We start from the raw sequence: 23,822 nt of genomic DNA on the forward strand, positions 1-23,822 counted from the left end.
CCGGTTTAAAGTTGCTGGATACATTATAACTCTAGAACTAGATGACGTGGATCTACATTCAACATCCGGTTTAAAGTTGCTGGATACATTATAACTCTAGAACTAGATGACGTGGATCTACATTCAACATCCGGTTTAAAGTTGTTGGATACATTATAACTCTAGAACTAGATGACGTGGATCTACATTCAACATCCGGTTTAAAGCTGCTGGATACATTATAACTCTAGAACTAGATGACGTGGATCTACATTCAACATCCGGTTTAAAGTTGTTGGATACATTATAACTCTAGAACTAGATGACGTGGATCTACATTCAACATCCGGTTTAAAGTTGTTGGATACATTAGAACTCTAGAACTAGATGACGTGGATCTACATTCAACATCCGGTTTAAAGCTGCTGGATACATCAAGAGTCAACAGGGCTTTAAAAAGGACGTCAGTATTGGAGGTGACAAGCTAACTACTGTCAGGTTTAAATACCTTGGAGCTATCGTCTCAGATTATGGACCTAAAACTGAACTGCTGGCCAGAATTGCATAATCCACAGCTGCACTTTTAAAAACTCAAAACAATATAGAAAGACAAAGGTAAAGCCATTGACACTAAAATCAGATTGATGAACTACGTGTCATGGCCACATTCTTATATGCTTGCAAATCTTATAAGCTGACTGCAGAGCTAGAGAGGAGGATCTTAGCAATAGAATTGAGATGCTACAGAAAGATCCTAGATATCAAATACAAAGGTGCATCAGAAAAGAAGAGATCGTGGACAGGATTAGTTCAGCGCTAAATACTGTCAAAAAACGTAAACTATTACTCTATGGCCATATTACGAGGTCCTCAGGACTCACAAAGACCTTCCTTCAGGAAAAACTACCAGGAAAAAGGAGAAGAGGCAGACAGAGCAAGCGATGGGAAGACAACATAAAAGAATGTCATTCAAAGAGGTTCTATCCAAAGCAAAAGACAAAAGGAATGGAGAAAGAAGATCAACAGATCTTGAGTGGCGCCCCAACAGTCCAAACGACAAAGGGCTAGGTGAAGGTGGGGATACATCAAAATGATTGAACTCTCAAACTTGATGGTGAGGATCTAACTGTAAGAAGGGAAGTGGAACAATGGGAAGATGGAACGAGGTCTGGGGAGGACGAGAGAATAGGACACGGAGACATTTCTGACTTAGAGGACGAGAGAATAGAACACGGAGACATTTCTGACTTAGAGGACGAGAGAATAGGACACGGAGACATTTCTGACTTAGAGGACGAGAGAATAGGACACGCAGACATTTCTGATTTTAAAAAATGAAATAAATAAATAAAAGTCACGGGGCCGCCTTATTGTAAGGTCATTGTTGAGAACCAATGGATTAACCATATTCGGAATTTTAACACCAAAAGATAAACACAGTTATCTTATCTTTGTTCACAGTTTGATTTGTAAGGTCACTTTGGCCTTCTTGGAGCAATAAAAAAAAAGAAGACAAACCGATATAAAGAAACGTACTAAGGAAAGAGAAAAGATCAGGAGACATTTTGAAATAAATAGACAAAAAAAAAACCATATTAAAAGTTCATTGTTGCCAACTAATGTAGTGCTGCCAACTAATGTAGTGTTGCCAACTAATGTAGTGCTGCTAACTAATGTAGTGTTGCCAACTAATGTAGTGCTGCCAACTAATGTAGTGCTGCCAACTAATGTAGTGTTGCTAACTAATGTAGTGTTGCTAACTAATGTAGTGTTGCCAACAAATGTAGTGTTGCCAACAAATGTAGTGTTGCCAACTAATGTAGTGTTGCTAACGAAAGAGCTTAAGAGATTTGATTTGACAGAGTGGAAAATAAAATGACGGATTCAAATACTTGGCGTATCAATAGTCCCGTATTTTGCACACCGGATACACCAAAATGACATGATCTGCCTCCATGTAAAAAAAAAATCTCCAATAAAAAAGTCAGAATTGTTGATGTAATATTGACATTTAGTGATTGGAATATTGAATGATGATACTCCGAGCTGATTATCAATTGTTGAATCTAGGCACTACTAGAGAATAGAGTCTACAGTCTGTACCCTAGTAGGTTACTTAATATAGGACACAATTATTTATGTCTTTTCTTGCTCAGAAAAGAAGTAGGCAATTCAATTTGTTTACGACAGAGCTGTTGCATAGCAACGACATACACAGACGTTCACTATACCTAGGCTTTTTTTAATTATTTTTTTCTAAGGACACTGACGTTGTCGAAGATTGAACAAAAGTAAGTCTAAAGTAAATTCCTGTTTCAGTATTGGTTGATCAAAAAATTAGGCCAAAATAAATTCCAGTTCTAGTATTGTTTGAACAAAAAATTAGGCCAAAATAAATTCCAGTTCTAGTATTGTTTGAATAAAAATTAGGCCAAAATAAATTCATAATCTATCATTGATTGAAAAAAAAAATAGATAAAAAAAAATTCCTGTTCAAGTTTTGAGTGAACAAAAAATTTGGTCTAAATAATTCCTGCTCTAATATTGATAGAACCAAAAAAATAGGACAGGAAAATTCCTTTTCTAGTATAGATTGAAACAAAATTAGGCCAAGAATATTCCTGTCCTAGTTTTGTTTTTTTGTGGATATCCATTGCGAGCTGATTATGTCAATGATGTCATCACAGTTTTATTGAGGAGTCTCAGATAATGTCAAGGACGCTAAATGTAGTTAAATATTGCCAACTAAAGTATTTCAAAAAAAAATAATGAGCTACCAACAGAAGCACTTAGTAAATTCTACACCGCGGCGCTAGCTAGTACATAAAACTGTTCATTTAGTAATACTAAGTCTTGTCTTCGAGTCTGAAGATTAAAGAGGAGTGCAGTATTTTACGTGGATACATAGTCCACGCTATGACCTACATGCAGCGCAGACATAACCGTTGTCTGCCGGTGGTCGGTTTAAGTTCTCTTTCCGCCGTCTACATCTGTCCTCGGATGTATTATCATATACCTTTTTAAAAACATATCTTCAGCAGTTCCCTTATCCTGTACACCAGATACAATAAAAATGCTATTTATTTACATATTTTTCAACCATAGATCATCTCTGATTAATATCTGTGTAGTAACCATGTAGATTTATTACTGACATTAACTTTTTAAATACCCCTACTGCAAGTGTTTCTCATAACTGATTAGAAATTATAACCATCAAACTCATTTAAAAACAAACAAAATATTTATGAAATAGCAAAGCTTGCCTCCGCACCTACAGATATAGCAGTCAATAATGCTGAATTTATTTTTCTTATTTGATTTTAGACAAAATAATTAATTTGACTAATCAGAGAAAATAATTGATTTGACTAATCAAACAAAATAATTAATTTAACTAATCAGACAAAATAATTAATTTGACTAATCAGACAAAATAATTAATTTGACTAATCAGACAAATTAATTAATTTGACTAATCAGACAGACAAAATGATTAATTTGATTAATTTTCAAAATTGATTCACGTATCGTTAGGTATATATGTTTAAGACTTCAACTTGATCCTGGGTGTTGTAGAATTAATGTGTACAATTATCTAAGTGGACCAAACCCTACATTTTGGTATCAAACAACACAAAAATTACTAGTAAATAATTGACTTTTTTATAATTTTTTAAAATCGATTCATGTCTTGCTATGCCAATAAATAATTGGTCAAAGTTTCAATTTGATACGAGAATGGGTGTGGAAGAAATAACGTGTTAAAACTTTGACCAGACAGATGGATAGAATAAAACATATTGTACTGGAGTATTCTAAGCCAACATTTCTCATGTTTAGGCTGATAGTTTTGGCAGTACAGGAAATATCACATCAGGATCAAATATCTTCATGTTGCCCGTGCCAGTAGTTAAAAGCTACTGTAAAGTGGATACGATAATGAATTATGAACATTTTAAAGCAAACGTAGCCATGCTATTAAGCCAGCGACAACAATGTGCTTTGGACACAATTGTTTTTCTTTGCCGAGGCAAAATGGTGAAGTCTTCAATGGCTAAAGGTTTACACATGGAGAGTTCTTACTTTGCTTTTTTTTTCTTTTCCACATCTCTGACTCTCTCATATCACTCACACTTAAATTCCCGCACACAATGATGTGAGAAGTAACGAAACCGTGAGTTAAAAAGTGCCCCTTCCCCCCCTTAAGCTGACAGTGACCCTCCGGTGGGTTCTCCCTCTGGCCCTCCCATCAAGTAACGTTTACTTCCTCTCCAGGCATGAAGTGAGGAGACACTGAGACCTACTTAACGCGTTAGCGCCACCTGGTGAACATATTGTTTCACCCCGCCCCATCCCCCCCCCTCTCTGCCCTAGAACCCCGAGGAAAAAAAAACAGCAGTGTGATTGGTAGATATTGGCGAGTTATATGGAAAGTGTAAAGTCTACACAAGTTGAAAGGGCAACACACACTAACGATCGGAAACGTGTTCAATGTATATATGTCTGGATGTCTAGGTAGGAATTTCAAGGGAATGGGATAAAGGAAGATGCAGGAAGACTCCTAGCTCCGTCCTGACAAGTTTCATTAGAATAGCAACATTATATGTTGCATTGGCCATATTGTTACACCACTTTGAATACTCCATGGCTATATGCACGATTCTCTGTTAGGGGCTCTGTTAGGGGCTCAGTTGGGGGCTCTGTTGGGGGGCCGCCGTGCGTTGAAGAGATGATGTACAGCTGCAGGGAAAGGGGCAAGTGTTTATGTGTTGGGTGCGCTGGCATACCGATGTGTTGGTGTATTGGAAGAGGAAAGCGAGCATTTGATGTTCTCTTGTTTAGGAGATGGGAAATTGTTCAAATCATTCATGTTTCAGATTCTGTTGGATCCCAACCTCTCACGTGACACACAGAGAACCAGGCACTCATTCTCACGTGAACACACACCTAGAGACTAAGGTGACTTACACTTTCTTGACCGGCTTGCCAGGTCAGGTTGACCGTATCCACCTCTGCAGGGATGATAAACTGGTCGGTTAAGATGGCATTGTTTAAGTAGGGGGACACTTTACCGTCCTGGATGATGGGTATCAGTATCTCCATGCCTGGAGAGTCAAAGGAAACAAAACAAAAATATTCAGAAAATAAATCTATATCCAAAACATGACTTTGTATAAATAAGTAAAATAAAAACTTCACAAAGTAGTTACAAAACAAAACAAAAAGGCAGGACCTATGGAACAAAAAAAACAACTTATTTATGAGAAAGCCTTTCAAGCATTATTACACAGAAAGCCTTTTAAGCGTGATCACACAAAAAGGGATCTCAATTGTGATTACACAGAAAAGCCTCAAAAGCATGACCACATGGAAAGTCTCTCACACAAAAAAAACCTATCAAGCTTGATCACACCTACAGCCTACCAATCGTGATCACACAGAAAGCCTCCCAAGCTTGATCACACAATTATCTTCTTAACGATATTCCACTCTAGACAATAACATTCGAATGAAGAAGTTGTTTAAATTATGAACTAGTTTAATTACACGGTGGGTTCCAGCAGCATCATTAAAACTTTCCAACAACATGATTTGTACAAACGTTCGTAAAGTGCAAACATCGACTGCTCACACAGAGAGTATTCTTCGTTTACTTAGCTTCATCCCACATGCTGGGACAAATACACATAAGTCATCTTTCCATCTATGTGTCACTAAGACATGGAACGGGTTGCATGAGTCAGCCATGAAATTTAAATCCTTTTGAAGAGTTTACCTCATGGATACGCGTAGGACGTACATTTTGTTTAATAAATGGCTATTATTATAATGTTAAGATGAGACAACGGTAAAAAGCCTGTGACCTAGTATTAGGTTAGGTCATAAGACCAGTGACCTCTGCTGTACTGGCAAGTTAGTCTAGTTGTACTTTGTGGTCCCAAATTATATTATCTAGGCTATTAACTATAGCCTCTAGATATACAAAATTACTGAGACAGACAAGTAATAATACGGAGGTTTCAGTTGCAACAAAAAAAAAAAAAGAGTTTATTTAGAAACAAAAGAAAAGATCATGGAATGTATAAATGGAAATAAAGGTTCCCAAAAGAAAATGAAATAATGAAACAAATCAAAATAGTAGGACAGGTTCAGTTCAAAATAATCAAAGAACCAGCATCACAGAGGCACAATAATGTCTCATCTCAAAAATCAAAACGATGGTTTACAATAATATAATACATGTCATTATGATGTCATGACAATTAAATGACATAATCCATGTGACACACTACAGTCTCGTATCAAAACAAAAGATGTCTTTTACAAAAAAAATATATAGGGGAGGATAAGAGACTAAGTAGACTATACTATCTACATAAGCCAACGTATTAATAACAAATAAATAAAGTCTACTTAGCTCATTATTGAAACACTCTTCCCATAATAGTGGCACACTTCTCTTGAGTAATACAGTTAAAGCACAACAACACACGTATTAGTTAAACATAGTGGAGACTTTGTTCAAAATACACTGGTCAGCCCAAGGACTCAAGAGAGAGTGGCAATTGTAAACAGTTAACAGGGACTTAAATCAAGTACTAAAGGGGACCAACTCTTATTGAAAAAAAAAGTAGCTACCCTTGTTGTCCCTCTTGTCACAAAGCCATTAACAATACGCTTTGAGTATTATAAAAAAACAAAATTAACACCCAGCGAATAGTCTATTCACGGAATTCGACTTCATTTCGGGACTCAACCCAATGTCATAAATGAATATGATGCCCCCCCCCCCTCCCCGACAACCAAAAAAAAAATTAGATGGTCATCCTTTATATATCAGTATATTTACAAATAGAAATTTAATTTATTACTAGGAAGAGTGTCATGACACTTCACAAAAGTAATCAACGACTTTCTTTCAACGCTCCCTGTTGGCCCCGGTCAGACATGTCCCAGACCCAACAGGCCCCTTCGAGCCATAGTTGCTACGGTATGATACGGAATGATACGCGACTGCAAACACCTTTGCTGATCTACCGACATGGAAATGTGTATTTCTCTCTGATTTTTTTTTCTCAAACCCATCTCCACCCGCCCCCTTCTTTCTGTTTTTCCACTGTCCAATTACAGGAATGCAGTTGACTAATCTAGTCAATATATCTGTTTTATATCTCTACACTTCATTACATACATATCTAGAGATATCTCTACACTTTATTTATCTGATATAGCTTTTTTTTTTTCGGGGGGGGGGGGGTCGTTAAAAAGAAAAAAAAAAGTATACAGGCAAGGAGTATGACTAGAAGACAAATTATCAAGGCCTTGAAAAACAATAAAGTACAGAGGCTCTCTTCTTTCATGTTCCCACTGATACCGGGGCTATATTTTATTTTGAAAATCTGAAGGGTTGACCACCAGACTTCCAGCGAGAGGCCACCCAGCTCCGAAGCAGCGTCAATAACTCTTGAATTGTTTCTCTGTGAAGCAATTCAGTCGCTTCCCCTTGACTCGCCATATTTCTTCTCCCCTTCCCCCTTTAATTCAAGGGAAGCGACTCTCTTCTACTCCCCCCCCCCTCATTTTTTTCTTTCCCTTATAAACTAAAAAAGCGAAACAGCTAATTTCCAGGCAATCGTAAGATATCAAGGCAACTGTTTGGACTTACATCTACCATGGAGTGTTGGGGGGACTCACCTTTGAGGAAACACTTTGATACTGTACGTTACATCAAAAGGAATGGGGGAGGAGAAAAGGAGAGTGGGGAGTGTTCTGGGAGGGGTAGATGGAGAACTTACCGATATGGGAGGGAAAAAAAAGGGGGAGGGTATATAAAGAAGAGGTTTTGTTCCAGGGGTGAGAAGAACCACTCATCTTAAAGAAGTCATTCAAAATTTTTTTTAAAAAAAAAGAGATGTTTGGGAAGGGTTGGGTTGGTTGGACGTGGGGGTGGGGGGTGTGTGGATGGAGAGCCATGCGTGTGTTCTGTCGTGTGTTGGACACTGGTAGCGAAAGTAGAAAGAGGTACTAGTCAAATCTCACATCACTATCTTTTGACCTAGTACTTAGTTCAGACCAGAGGGTAAGAGAGCGATCACCTTACAGGCGGTCTGGATTTATGGTCTTTGGTCGCTGAATGGTCAGTGGTCATAATTTTTTAAAGTTGTTTTTTTTTTAATACTAAAAACTGAAGTTTTGATCTCGTGAAAAAAAAAAAGATGGAAAAATAAAAAAGACGAGAAATAGAGAATGAGTGAGAGAGAGATAGAGAGTGTGTGAGAGACAGAGAGAGACAGAGAGAGGAAGGGAGGAAAGACAGTGAGACAGACTGATTATGAGGTAAAATCAGAGAGATAAATGCTGACTTAGAATGTAATTAACCTTCGTTTCAACAAAGCCGCAGTATTTAAAAAAATAAAACAAATACTTTGGACTAATGTAAGTTGCCTGCAGATAACCAAGTATGTAATAAGAAGTCATTTTTTTAAGGGGCCGCCGAAAGGGGAAAAGCTGCAATTAGTTTTGTGTAGTCTTAATGTCGGTCCGTCCCGATAAGATCGTAAAAACTAGAAATAGATATTGAAACTACGATATCATGAGATTTTAGATCATAGAAAGATCTGGTGCAACGGCTACTTGCTATGAACTTAATGCGACGGCTACCTGCTATGTACTTGGTGCAACGGCTACTTGCTATGTACTTGGTGCAACGGCTACTTGCTATGAACTTGGTGCAACGGCTACTTGCTATGTACTTGGTGCAACGGCTACTTGCTATGAACTTGGTGCGGCGGCTACCTGCTATGTACTTGGTTAAACGGTTACTTGTTATCTTTTAAAAGCGAACCGATTTGTTTTTAAAACTAATTATGCAAGCATTTTTTTATTTACATAAAAATGCGCCATATTTGAATGAAAGACTTTGAGGGGAGGTATGGCTTATCGTCGGTCTCAGACTCTCAATCCACATGTTAATATATTTTCATTCATAACTAAGCTGGAGTCAAACGTTGGTATACAAAAATTTGCATCTGAAGTAACAAAAAAAAAAACAAAAAAAAAAAACAACAACACACCAATAGTAATTAATGAATACTTGAATTTAAAAAAAAAATAAAATTAACTAATTTATTTATTAAGAGTAGCATTCAAATAGTGTTTGTTTTTTCCATACATTTTTTATCGTCACTATCGATTTATGTTTTCATTCTATATTTTTTTATATTTATATATTACTCCCAAAAGCACACTTAATTTAATTTTTGAAGCATGTCAATTAGTTGTTATTTTTAGTTAATTTAGCAATTAGTAACATATTGTTTTAGATCAAGTGACTTTTTGCAGTTTATTACTCGCAGAATGTCAACGGATAGTCTACCTTATCAACTATGCCACATTCATAGTTTTTGAGGAACTCCGAGTAATTGATTTCGTTTCAGCCCCCTTGAATATAACAGCCGCCCTCTGTCCATATACGAACAGCCCCCCTCTGTCCATATACGAACAGCCCCCCTTTGTCCATATGCAAACAGCCCCCCTCTCTCCATATACAAACAGCCACCTCTGTCCATATACAAACAGCCCCCTCTGTCCATATAAGAACAGCCCCCCCCTCTGTCCATATAAGAACAGCCCCCCTCTGTCCATATAAGAACAGCCCCCCTCTGTCCATATAAGAACAGCACCCCTCTGTCCATACAAGAACAGCCCCCCTCTGTCCATATACAAACAGCCCCCTCTGTCCATATACAAACAGCCCCCCCTCTGTCCATATAAGAACAGCTCCCCTCTGTCCATATAAGAACAGCCCCCCTCTGTCCATATAAGAACAGCCCCCTCTGTCCATATAAGAACAGCCCCCCTCTGTCCATATAAGAACAGCCCCCCTCTGTCCATATAACAACAGCCCCCCTCTGTCCATATAACAACAGCCCCGATCGGTCCTTATAAGAACAATCTCCTACTGTCCATATAAATATACCCCCCCTTCTGTCCATATAACAACAGCTCCCTCCTGTGTCCATACAATAATATCCCCCCCCCCCCAATCCATGGAAAAACTTTGTCAAGAAACGTGTCATGTTTCTGTTCTGCAAATGATTTCAAGTTGTAGAACTTACTAAAGAAATATGCATCGTTCACAAAGCACATTAATAGTTCGTTTCTTTGGGTATTTATGCATGGCGACACATCATTTATGAGAGTTTGATCACTTGGTTAACCCTAACATTTTCACTCTTCAGACCAATGCATGCCAAATGGGAAGAATGCAACCTCAAAAAGGAGCACGGGTCCTACTTTATTCGGACGTCTGGTAACCCTGCTAAAAAATACGCTAAACCGATCATCACAACTGGTAATATACACACAAAGAAGCAAAACAGAAAGCAACCATTGAGTTAACCACAAATGTCGATTTCTTCAAATCAATGCAGGTAGCTAGAGCATAACAGGTGTTTATACCTGGCGTCGTTAAACACATTCACCCACACAATGGAACAATGTTACGAACCCTATAAGAGATTTTCAAATATGGCTGAAAAAAAAAATTATAAAAGAACAAGCTCTTGATGTATCCGTTGTACAGATTAAAAGGTACAATATGATAATTTTCTTTTCACTGATTAGCATTGCAGAATAAAATCCGTTTACAGCTTAATTTAAAAAAAAAGTTAACAATATTAAAGTTTGATTAAGTGTCCTAGACATTGTTTAGTCTGTCATGAAAAGCCACAATTAGTGTGGTCATAGAGATCGTAGAGAGTTATAATTATCAGAAGGCACGATCTATTCTGTTTGTTCAATAACAGCTGTTGGCTCGTATTGGCTCATTTCTCTCTAATTTTAACGGAACAAAGTGTACAGTGGGGAGGTGGGGGAGGTGTAGGGGCTATCGCCCTCCCCTCACGCGGCCGACACAATTTGTTTACGAATTATTACTTATTTTAATAAAAAATACTAATTATTTACATTTCAACTTATTTTTTTAGATTATTTCGCCCCAATCTAGTATGTTGGCCGATTTGGGGGGGGGGGAGGTCGATGGTATCAATCCTGCCCCCCTTTAAACTTTCGAGTGGGGGGGGGGCGGTCCAATTTACTTGTAGAAATCACAGCTTGTTAACAGAATCACTTAAATCTGTATATGTCAGAAGAATAAGAATGCAAGAAAACGCTTGGCGTCGGGGCTTCGCCTCGCACCCCACTAGGGGAGCTAGCAGCGCTCCGCCAGACCCCCTAGCTGTCAAGAGAAAGGCCACCAACTTAGACTTAGGTCCTCACGCACGCGCCGTTCGGTGCATTGGGTGGCAAGCTGTCTCCGCAAAGATCTGTCATTGTCAAGAGAAAGGCCACCAACATGACTATTTTTTTAAACTTTTTTTTTTTTGCCGAATGTTGAAAGACACTGCTTTTTTTTTTGTATTCCCTACATACATGCTGTGTATATGCGTTTATACTAAAGTTTAGGGTTTACTGGACTTTAGGGTTAGGGTTTACTGGACTTTAGGGTTAGGGTTTACTGGACGTTAGGGTTAGGGTTTGGAAAAAAAATTGCCCCCCCACCCCCCCACTCGAAAGTTCTGGATCCACCAGTGCACACCCCCCCCTACTTTTCGTGTGACCGAAACCTTAGTTTCTAAGTGACTTAAGATCTGATAAGTTTCAGTACAGATACAGATTTACCGAACATATATGTTTCTCGTAAATTGGATTTCCCACTGTGTAAGAATGAGTCTGATACGTCACAGTTTCTCAGCTACAAGGTCTTACTAGCAGTGCAGAGGGCGCTGTGTTTCTGTTGAGCTTTCCCTCCCCTCTTGCCTGTCTTTCACCCACCAAAAAAAAAGTCTACCACATGTCCACTTAGTAAAATGTATTAGTTCTAGAATCTCTTCTCTCCACTCCAAGCCCTCCCCCTTCCCCACACACACAGCGATTCTCCCCACCCCCCTCCCTAGCTTGTATCGCCTGGTACTGATTACATGTGATAGGCCAGGAATTTGGTTCTTACCTGCCAGGTCGCTTTATGATTAACAGAACTGATTAAGGTCATTAATAGCGCCCTCTTTCTTGTTGTCTGCCTCGTGAACTTTGCCTCGATGAGATTTAAATGTCCACAGTTAGTAGCTGTTAATATGTTACACTCTTAATTTCTCGTTTGATCTTTTCGTTACTTTCCGTATTTCTTAACTGTGTATCTTTGTTACACATGTGTTGTTTTTTTCTCCCTTGTTTCTTAACTGTGTATTTTCGTTACACATGTGTTGTTGTTGTTTCCCTTGTTTGACCTGTGTAGTTTTGAGCATTGAGCATGCTGGCGTGTTTGCACGTTGGTCTATCTTAACTTTATGGACATTTTATTTTTAATTACATTTTTATAACAATCTAAGGAAATACAATTTGTAGTTTTACGATTTTTTTTACTTTCTAAAATATTCTAAATAATAAGATGCTTTGAAAGATTGAAAATTTAAAAAGCTTGAAAATTGACAAGTTTTATTTGAACAACTAGCAGAGGTATTGGTAAATCACATCTGGACGCATGACTCGCAATGACAGTCCTCATTTATACCCAATGACTCGCAATCATAGTGCACATTTAGATTTAATGATAGTCCTTATTAAGACGCATGACTCGCAATGATAATCCACATTTAAACTCAATGACTCGCAATGATAATCCTTTTTTAAAACCAATGACTCGCAATGATAATCCACATTTAGTCTCAATGACTCGCAATCAAAGTCCTCAAATAGACTCAATGATTCGGAATGATAACCCATATTTGGACTAAATGACTCGCAATGATAGTCCTCGTTTATACTCAATGACGCGGAACGATAATCCTCATTTAGACTCAATGATTCGCAATGATAATCTACAATTAGACTCAATAACTCGCAATGATAATCTACAATTAGACTCAATAACTCGCAATGATAATCTACAATTAGACTCAATAACTCGCAATGATAATCTACAATTAGACTCAATAACTCGCAATGATAATCTACAATTAGACTCAATAACTCGCAATGATAATCTACAATTAGACTCAATAACTCGCAATGATAATCTACAATTAGACTCAATAACTCGCAATGATAATCTACAATTAGACTCAATGACTCGCAATGATAGTCCTCATTTAAAGTTGGGGAAAGTAAAGGTGGTTGGTCGTTGTGCTTGCCACATAACAACTAACTTGTTAACCGTTGGCCTAAGAAACAGATGACCTTAACATCATCTGCCCCATAGATCGCAAGATCTGAAAGGGAAAACTTTACTTTACTAGAAGGAATTAATAAGAAAAACATAAAAAATACTTTGAAAAAAATAAACGCTTATCGCTTAGTCAATACAGTATAATTTTAGCATTTATTTGGACCAGTTGGGGAAATGGGATGGGGAGAGGGGGATGAAAGGGATATCTGAGTACATTTGACCGTAATTGGTTTTTAAAAGCATTTACAAAAAAGGGGAACGACCTGAACTCGAGCTCGTGGCTCACGCCTCCTCGGGCAGACGTGCAAACGACTCTGCTAATGAGGTAATTATGACTTGAAAAGATAGTGACATTGTTTGTTTGTTTGTTTCAATTTAGAGCGGCGACATTTAAAGGGAACTTATTCAGCTTATATCACCACTTTAGTCAAGCACAATTTCTTCCCTTGTTTGAGATACCAAACAAAATAATTAATTACCAATAGTTAATTAACTAATAGGGGCTTTTTATTATTGATTCTTGTGTTGTCAGGTAAAAGAAATAATGGTGCAAAATTTCAGCTTGATCCGAGATTGGGCGTCGGAGAAATAACGTGTACAAACTTTTTACTAGACAGACATATATCAGAGTGAGTTGATATGAGCATTGTAATAAAAATGAAAGACGGATCCCGCTAAAGAACTCTTTCAATCAAAACCCCTTGATACATTTTAACCGTAACAATAGTGTTACAAATGAACAGTGATAGGTAGAGGTCAACGTATGACCCCGGCGAGATGACACAGCAGCTAGTGTTCCCTGGAATCTACATGTACAAACAAAGACAGGATGTGACGTGTCCACACGTTTTGTTCCAGGGGACGAACAGATCTAAGTAGGGGGACAGTTACTAATGAACAGTGACAGATAGAGATCACTACGTGTGACCCCAACTTGATGACACTGCAGCCGATGTTTTCTGGAGTCTACATTTATAAACAAAGACAGGATGTGACGTTTCCTCACGTGTTATTTCAGAGGATACTAGCCGTGTTTGTGCAACTTTGGACAAGCAATTAGGGACTCTATATAAGCCAGAGAGTTAATGTTAAAGTCAGTCGTATGGAGTCGTGAGTGAGCCGTTACAGTCGATACAGACGATGTAAGACGTGTGCGGCTCTGTGGAAGAGAAATGTGTACGACTCGATGCAAGTTAACTAGGGTAGAGTTAACTGGAGTGGACTACTGTCGTTAAAGTCTATACAGCGAACTACAGTGGACTTGAGCCGTTACAGTCGATACAGTCGATGTAAGACGTGTGCGGCTCTGATTCGGTAGACTTGAGTGCGACTTGGTTCAGCTTTAGGAGACCTGGAGCGACACTGGGAAGTGTGTCGTTGGTCTGTTCTGTGGAATACGGCTCGATGCAAGTTGAGAAGAGATGAATTGCAACGAAGTGAAGAGATAAATTGCAACGAAGTATAGCTAACTGTATACTGACAGATATTGTACAGTCTTCTACGCTACATGTTACAGTGACGAATTATTAGAGTTAATAGTCATTAAAGTTATATTAAACTGAAAGTTTAGTCGTCAAGTTCTTTGCAGTGTTTTTATTTGTGTGTCTACTGGTACATCTAGCCAGAAGATTCAGAAATACGTAACAATTGGTGTCAGAAGTGGGATCTTTCTGGCTAGAATGTGTTCCATCAAACTTCTTATTGAACTTGACATGAAAGAACTTAGACAAGAGCTTCGAGAAAGAGGTCTACAGCTTAACGGAAATAAGGAAACGCTAACAGCACGTCTCAGACAAGCCCTGTTGGAGGAAGATGAGAATCCGGACACTTGTCAATTTGAAATCAAACCTAATATGACGGAGCTCCTGAGAACTTTGCAATACAAAATGAACTCGGTAAAAGAGAGCATTAAGGAGATAGAATCAGAAGTCAACACCAGATTTTCTTCATTTAACCAGTTGATCGAAGCAATGAATGAGAATGAACAACTAGTTACCACGCCCAAGAAGACAGAAGAAGAAACAGATACGATAAAAGATCAAACTAGAATCATGATTAACGAGCTGCTGAACACCCAACAGTATCAGATTGAGTCGACAGATGAAAGAGCTACACCATTGATGAACAGCGAACAATTGTCCAACCAAGTATGTGGCGATACAGACAATTACGATAGGGATGCTGGTGATGGTTGTGCTGTCTGTGACTGTGATAGCAAACCAAACGAATGTGGCCCACAAGAAATGAAAAGAGACGGTAGCTGTTACTATTTCAACGAAAAGCAGAATGAGATCGCTGAAGAAACAATAGAAGAGACCTATAGTTTGACCGAAGCTTTAGCTACAGATAAACCTGATATGAGTACTTCAACTAGCCAAACAGATCAAGACAACGTTGGGTCTGCGTCCAAGCCTGTTGCTGTGGGCCTTAAAGACTTCTGTCTATCTGCCATTGTCTACGAGAGGAACTCGAAGCTGGATTATTGCACCCATGCGTTTGACAAGAACTGTACGTACGTAGCTATGCAAGAAGACTGTGAATGCCAAGAAATACACCAACAAGCTCTAGACTTAACAGAAGCTTGTACAGCTATCAAGGTAGGCGTGAGAAGCCCTGGTGATAGTCAAGGAATTACAATAGAAACTGATGCTGAAGTTGATGGACCTTTGCACGTTGAATGTTATCAACCTGCCCCACAGTCGAGTCCTCCAGACTCGGATGAAGGTGATGACGTGTTTGACAACTTGCCTTCAAGTGGACTTGCAGCTCATTCGCAAAGCACCCATCGAAGAATAATGCTGAAGCAACTTGTTAGATCAACAGTCTTGATGACTACAGCTATGAAATACAATGCCTTCCTATGTGCTAAGTCGCTGCCATCAGCATTGATCGACAGGAAAGCAAGACAACGACAACGACATCAACGCAACCAAAGAAATATCAAATTGAGGAGGCGAAGAAAGCGACATATGCAGAGTGCAACGTGGATGGCTCCAACAAGATCAAGATACAAACCCACCCCTTCTCCCACTGATAGACCCCCACCTGCATTTATGAAACTCCATAGCCCATGTTGTTAGAAAACAAGCCCACCACTTCTCCCACTGATAGACCCCCACCTGCACTGATGAAACTCCACAGCCCATGTTTTTAGAAAGATTCTGTCCGGAACCATCACACCAAAGAAGAAAGCCTTACTATCAGTTGAAAGTGTGAAGCCACTAAAGAATAATTTAAGAACATTCCTCATGAGAATAGCTTGATAAAGTATAACAAAAATTTTAGAAGAACGCTAATTAAATCAGAAGCAAGAAGGACAGAAAAGAAGTAGTTTAAAGATGTCAGAACTGTAGTGAGTAACCATCTGTGACAGAACTGTACAAGAAGATCAACCCAACAGACATCGTACAAACCCAAATTCAGTTGCTGTTGTTTAAAAGAAGAGCATGTGAATATTGCTGTACTGTGATGAACCTAGTTATCTCTGAAGAAGCTCTGTAAAAAGATGCTTGAAAATGTAAAACTCAGCCAGTGAAGCACGAACTCGTTAGAATGCTGATGAATTTTCTCGACAAGAGTGCCCAATGTCGTCATCTGAAGGTCGATGTTTCCATACCAAGATTGATGAAAACATTTGTGAGGAACTGCTGAAAAATGAGGATTTGGCTCCCATTCTTCTATGGAAAGAAGATGGACAACTGCCAGATTGAAAGAACATCTCTGAGAAGGGGGCAACCACCAAAGCTTCCTACTTGATCGTCGATCGATTTCATCAGTATCGTGATGAAGTAGAATCTGTTCGGGACGAACAGATCTAAGAAGGGGGCAGTGTTACAAATGAACAGTGATAGGTAGAGGTCAACGTATGACCCCGGCGAGATGACACAGCAGCTAGTGTTCCCTGGAATCTACATGTACAAACAAAGACAGGATGTGACGTGTCCACACGTTTTGTTCCAGGGGACGAACAGATCTAAGTAGGGGGACAGTTACTAATGAACAGTGACAGATAGAGATCACTACGTGTGACCCCAACTTGATGACACTGCAGCCGATGTTTTCTGGAATCTACATTTATAAACAAAGACAGGATGTGACGTTTCCTCACGTGTTATTTCAGAGGATACTAGCCGTGTTTGTGCAACTTTGGACAAGCGATTAGGGACTCTATATAAGCCAGAGAGTTAATGTTAAAGTCAGTCGTATGGAGTCGTGAGTGAGCCGTTACAGTCGATACAGACGATGTAAGACGTGTGCGGCTCTGTGGAAGAGAAATGTGTACGACTCGATGCAAGTTAACTAGGGTAGAGTTAACTGGAGTGGACTACTGTCGTTAAAGTCTATACAGCGAACTACAGTGGACTTGAGCCGTTACAGTCGATACAGTCGATGTAAGACGTGTGCGGCTCTGATTCGGTAGACTTGAGTGCGACTTGGTTCAGCTTTAGGAGACCTGGAGCGACACTGGGAAGTGTGTCGTTGGTCTGTTCTGTGGAATACGGCTCGATGCAAGTTGAGAAGAGATGAATTGCAACGAAGTGAAGAGATGAATTGCAACGAAGTATAGCTAACTGTATACTGACAGATATTGTACAGTCTTCTACGCTACATGTTACAGTGACGAATTATTAGAGTTAATAGTCATTAAAGTTATATTAAACTGAAAGTTTAGTCGTCAAGTTCTTTGCAGTGTTTTTATTTGTGTGTCTACTGGTACATCTAGCCAGAAGATTCAGAAATACGTAACAATATATTAGTAAGTGATACTGGGATTATAAGTGTATTCTTGTACAGAAGCATTCAGGTCATGTGCTGAGCTATGGACATACCCTTGTCAATAAGCCCTGGACGGTACGTGGAATAAACTCGAGTTTATAAACACATTTCTATCAATCCTTTGCATTATTTTATTTTCAAATAAACCCAGCATAATCAAAGGGGAACAAACCGCCCTCTCCATCATAAAGTTTAGAAACACTTATGTTTTTGAAAGAAAGTTTACATTTTTATTTATTTGGTCGTAAGATTAAAACGACTATATTTCCTGTCCTGTTTCTTTTTTTTTTGTTTCTGCTTATCCACCTCTTCTTCGCTCCCGGCGCCCCTCCCCCTTCTCTACCCCCCCCAGTCACCGTGAAGCGGTATGTACTTACGTTCTTGCTACCTGTCTGTGGGTACACGCTGGGGGCCTCCATGCAATAACCGCCCACTCTCACCGGGGGGTGTACAGGAAAATCAGGAGGAGAATTTACGATCTCTTCCATGTCTGGCATCTACAGCTGAAGTACAGAGTCAGAACTGAGGTACCTGGCATTTGATCCTAGCGCCTAGATTTTACATTTTGCAGAAGAAATAGAATCTAAGTCGTCATGTAGTACTAGGGATTGGTGTGTGCTTGTGTGAGAGTGTGTGTGTGTGTATGGGGGGGTAATGGTAAATATTGCCCCCCCCTTCCGACTCACAATACTTTGTCACGACTGAAACAAAAGTACTGCATTGTCTACAGAAACAGGTCCCCCCCCCAGCCAAAAAATAAATTCAATGCATGTTAACTGTCTTGCTAACAGGTTCCGGAAAGACTGGTATTATCAAGTCTAAATAAAAAAAAGTGAATTACCCCCCTTTCAGTTCTTGAGATCAATGGGGTAGATGATGTAAAGTCATCTGTTTCTGTGGCTTACGCTTAACGAGGATGTCATGGGGCCAGCACAACGACCAACCACCAATACTTTTCCGAACTAATGCCAGGTACCTATTAGAGTTGGGTGGACTTTTGTTCACCCCCCTCCACCATTATCAAATATAGCAAAGTTTAAAATAACTACTGACTATGGGTATTTTATTTTGCTAAAAGTCTTAACTATTTCTATTGACAGATGTAAAAAAAAAAACAAATTCCCATCAACACTTCCAAAACTTCAGGTCTCCATTATCAATGTAGAGATTACAAGATGGCGGCCAAGAAATTTGGAAAACGAGTTTTTAAGAACTTTCTGATTTACATTTTTGGGGTTTCTTCACAAGTCGCAGAGCTCAACATTTTTTTTCTTTGGCTTCTTTTCAAATTGAACTGACATTTGCTTCTAATGTCGAAATCAATACGCCATTGATCAAAGTGTGGAAGGAAGGCTTCCAATCATTGGCGACAGCGGCTGAGTTTAAAATCAAGTCATTTCCTTGACAGTGTTACTCCGTAGGTTTCAGTTGGGACATACAAGTGAGCATTCACAATATGGTGAACACAATAAGAAAATGAATACGTTGGGGGTATTGTTGTAATTTTATGGTTAATTATGAATTTAAACGCATACACCTTAGAGAGGTCTCTTTTTCTACTATGTGTGTCCTCAGGTAATAGCAGATTGAAGTGTTTCTGTTTTTTTTTCTCTTTCATTTGCAGTCTCTTACAGCTCATCAAAATAATTTGATAATATTTTTGTAATTATTGGTTTATCATAAATTAAAGAACAGGCACCTGTGAGGATAGAACCAATGTATGTCCTCAAGTAAATGTATTTTGATGCAAAGCTGAACTGTGAGACTCTGCAGTGAAATAATGGATCTATAGCTTGGCTTGGCTACGTATGAAGGGGGTTCGAGGTTTGACACCCGACTCAAGCAGAGTTGTGTTTACTGAGCGCCTAAAGGCAGCACGGAAAACCTTCTCCCAGATACCTCTCCCACCTGTTCCACAAATGAGATTGGACCAAAACGCTCTGATCATGCTAAAAGCTTGAAAGTAGCACTATACAAAAGCTATAATGTATTTATGTATAGACATGGGCGATGAAGTTAATAAGCCAGTTGGTTAGTGTCGCACAGAAAGTCACATGAAATAAGACATGTACCAGTCTCAAAGGGAGACTAGTGAAGAGTCTGAAGCACGTAACTATGGACGCCTTCTAGACATAAACGTTTACGTCTGCGCCCCCTCTTAGCTAGACGTGGTGGTGGGGGGTGGTGTTGAGTTGTCTGAGCTAATGCTGAAAGCTCCAACAAAGGGAGACAATTGTTTTCTTACATTCTGTGCTTCAGAAATTCATTCTCCTGGCGTTTAAAACGCTCTATTTCTCCTAGATCTAGTAAGAAGAACGCAGGTCAAAAATAGTTATGAATGTTCCAATACTAATGTGGCAGTTTAGGCAGTAGAACGTGTGCGTTTGTAATAGGTTTGATTCATCCATGTGTTCAGCAAAGACTCCTTTTTCAGATCTGTTTTATTCAAGCAAAATTCGTCAACTTTGGAGACATTTCATCAAAGAAAGACTGGTAGAATCCAGTGGCTTATTAGACTTGAAAAGCCCTAAGCTATTTGATATATGAGGCCCTTAGGGTTAGTCCAGATGTTTTTTGTCAGGGCTAAATCGGCTAAATATTTCTTGGGGGCCCTAGGCTATAGATTGTGTTGCCTATATGCAAATCCGACTTTGGCAGAATTAGAGAAGACTAAAGGATTTCTTCAAATAAACGTTTTCAATCGATCTGTTCCAATCACGAAATTAATAGGAAAGATCATACCTAAAGGATAATTTAGTAATTTAGTTTTTTTTTTAAACATTGGTAATAATGCCGTCTTTACTTGATGAATATTCAAATATGGATTAATATGGATTCAAAACTACAATGGAAACATTTTATTTTCGTCCGCGAAAAAAAGTACACCTTCGTGTCCACTTTGTCTGCACGCCACGTTTCTCTAGGACAGAGGCGGCCTTATGGGGTGGCGAGTGGGGCAACTACCCAAGACTCCGCGGCGCCTTAAGGGGGGGGGGGGTCCAGCGATAAAGAGAATCTTTGTTCACTTGCAGCCCATCGTGCACTATTATGGCCCTGATACGACTGCAATGACACTCGCCAAGATACCTCGCACTGCCAAGGCCGCCTCTGTCTAGGAAGCTGATCCCGCAATGTATACATCGATTGACGTAATAACATGTTTAGAACTCTGCTTCTTAATCACGTGATATGGAAGTGGAACTTTCTTAATCACGTGACATGGAAGTGGAACTATGATATCAACTTTAACATGTATTCAGATACACCAGTAAGTTCTCAGCTATATTAACAGGTATGCATACACACAAACACACACATATGCTAGACACATTAGCTCATGTTCAGACAAAGACACACATGTAGCTCATGTTCAGACAAAGACACACATGTGCTAGACACATTAGCTCATGTTCAGACAAAGACACACATGTGCTAGACACATTAGCTCATGTTCAGACAAAGACACACATGTGCTAGACACATTAGCTCATGTTCAGACAAAGACACACATGTGCTAGACACATTTGCTCATGTTCAGACAAAGACACACCAGAATAAGTTCAGAAAATTTGAGACACATCATTAAGATCTTAGAAACACTAACAAGAAAGTTGAGCTATGTGTTTAGACACACTATCATGTATTAAACATTTATCTTCAGACCAGGGCCGGTCTTAAGCCACTGCAACCTATGCGGCCGCAGTAGGCCCCGCGCTAAGTATATCTGTAATTGCATAATGATGCACAATATACGAAAAAGGTGGAAATTGCTACTAAAATCTCCTGAAAAATAGACAAAGTTGTTATATGGAAAACACAAATCTTACGCAAATAAAAAAAAAGCATTGTCAGCTTTCATATTTAAATAAAAATATAATAATAATGCGAATTTTAACCGAAACGAAAGTTCCAATAGAACTAGAATACGTTTTTAAAACGATCGCTACCCGAATATGAGAAGATAATCACTTCCAGTGAGAAACAGATTCTATGAAGAATGCAAAAAACTGCAGTGGTGAATGTCGTAAGAGAAGAAGAAAATGATGTAACACTAACAACTGATCAACATGTTGTAAGAAATGAAGACAATAATATAATAACTGATCAACATGTAGTTATAGATAATGAGCTAAATGTGGTCGATTCATTGAGAAATCTGGATTATCCTGCCATGTGTCTAGAAAAAAAATGGTAAGATCTTGAATTGACTATTTATTACAAAAAGGTCCATCTGAGATTACTTTGGAGAATTTTCAGAAAAATAAGGATGGTAGACATTTCTCTTAAGTGCGTTGCAAACCAAACCTGAGTAAATGTGAAAGTGTCTTGCGTCCTTGGCTGATATATTATGTGTCAGCAGACAAGATCTATTGTTTCTACTGTCGTCCACTGGAAAAACAAAAAAGTTCCTTTTTAAATGAAAGATTTGACCAGTGACAAAGCTGTACCACAAGGCGAGCAGAGCATGAAAAATCGCAAAGGCATTTAGACTCCAAGACCATTTGCTGTGAAGTTGCAGCAAGACAAAGTAAAAAAAAAAGCAGGCATTGACAAAGTTCACCAGGAGATGCTTTAGTCTGAGACTAAACGTTGGCATCAAGTTTTTCAAAGACTAGTTGCGATTGTACAATTTCTAGCGGAGCGCAATTTAGCTTTCAGATGGACCATTGAAAGACTTGAAGAGCCAAGTAATGGGAATTTCCTAGTTGTAGTAGAATTACTCGCAAAGTTTAATCCAGCCATGGGGGAACATCGTCGACGTGTTACCAATGCAGAAATTTATGATCGTTACCTGGGAAAGAAGATTCAAAACGAACTTATTACTGTAGTAGCTGATGCTGTTGTGAATTCTATCCTTCAAGACATCAAGAATGTAGTGATATTGGATTGTACTCCAGCCATAAGTCACAAAGAGCAGATGTTATCGGTATCTCTCAGAAAGGGTTAATGTGAAAGAGCTTGTGGTTGTGTATGAACGTTTTTAGTTTCTTCCTGTTGTTTCTTCTTGTGACAGCAAAGAAGTTGGCTGGAAACATGGATGTTGTTGCAATCTATCCAGCCAAAAGTCAAAGGAAAAGGCAATATGATAAATCTGTGGAAAACTTCACACCTGGAAAAGCTGAAGATGGCTACAGGATAAAATGCTTCAACAGAATTGTGAACACTGCAATTTACTCCTTGCAGCGGAGATTTGAACTGTAACTGTGGCATCTTGTGAAAGAAGTTTCTCGCGTCTTAAACTAATCAAGAATTACTTAAGGTCAACAATTCACGAAGAGAGATTGAACAATGTGGCAATTCTTGATATTGAGCGTGATCTATGTAGGAAGCAGAATTTTGATGATCTACTGTATGACTTCGCTACACACAAGGCTCGTAAACTAAAGTTAATTTGATCGTGATTTTGTACTAGGTTAAGAAAGTATAAAATGCTAAGACGATTTTATTTTTTAATACAAAATCTAATTTTCACTTATTATCCTTATCCCTACCCAGAATAGGCCCCGCGCAATCCGTTTCGCATAGGGCCCCGCAATTGCTAGGACCGGCCCTGCTTCAGACTATCCTGATCTTCATTTAGCCTCAGTCTATCCTGTTCTAAACATTTTTCTTATGACTATCCTGTGCTAAGAATTTATTCTCTGACTATCCTGTGGTAAGAATTTATTCTCTGACTATCCTGTGGTAAGAATTTATTCTCTGACTATCCTGTGCTAAGGATTCATTCTCTGATTATCCTGTGCTAAGGGTTTATTCTCTGACTATCCTGTGCTAAGGATTCATTCTCTGACTATCCTGTGCTAAGGATTTATTCTCTGACTATCCTGTGCTAAGGATT

The 23,822-nt window shown here is 38.9% G+C and overlaps 1 protein-coding gene across 5 annotated transcripts in view; it reads right to left on the minus strand.

The window, feature by feature from the left end:
• Positions 1-23,822, minus strand: part of LOC106055008 (wnt inhibitory factor 1-like) — a 165,211-nt gene that overhangs the window by 71,880 nt on the left and 69,509 nt on the right. For all 5 annotated transcript variants that reach the window (XM_056026537.1, XM_056026539.1, XM_056026538.1 and 2 more), the window contains exon 3: positions 4,951-5,087. In XM_056026537.1, the coding sequence (XP_055882512.1) occupies positions 4,951-5,087 (137 nt within the window). The remainder of the gene's footprint in view (positions 1-4,950; positions 5,088-23,822) is intronic.

Source organism: Biomphalaria glabrata, chromosome 4 (assembly GCF_947242115.1).
Source record: "Biomphalaria glabrata chromosome 4, xgBioGlab47.1, whole genome shotgun sequence".
Classification (NCBI taxonomy): Eukaryota; Metazoa; Mollusca; class Gastropoda; family Planorbidae; genus Biomphalaria; species Biomphalaria glabrata.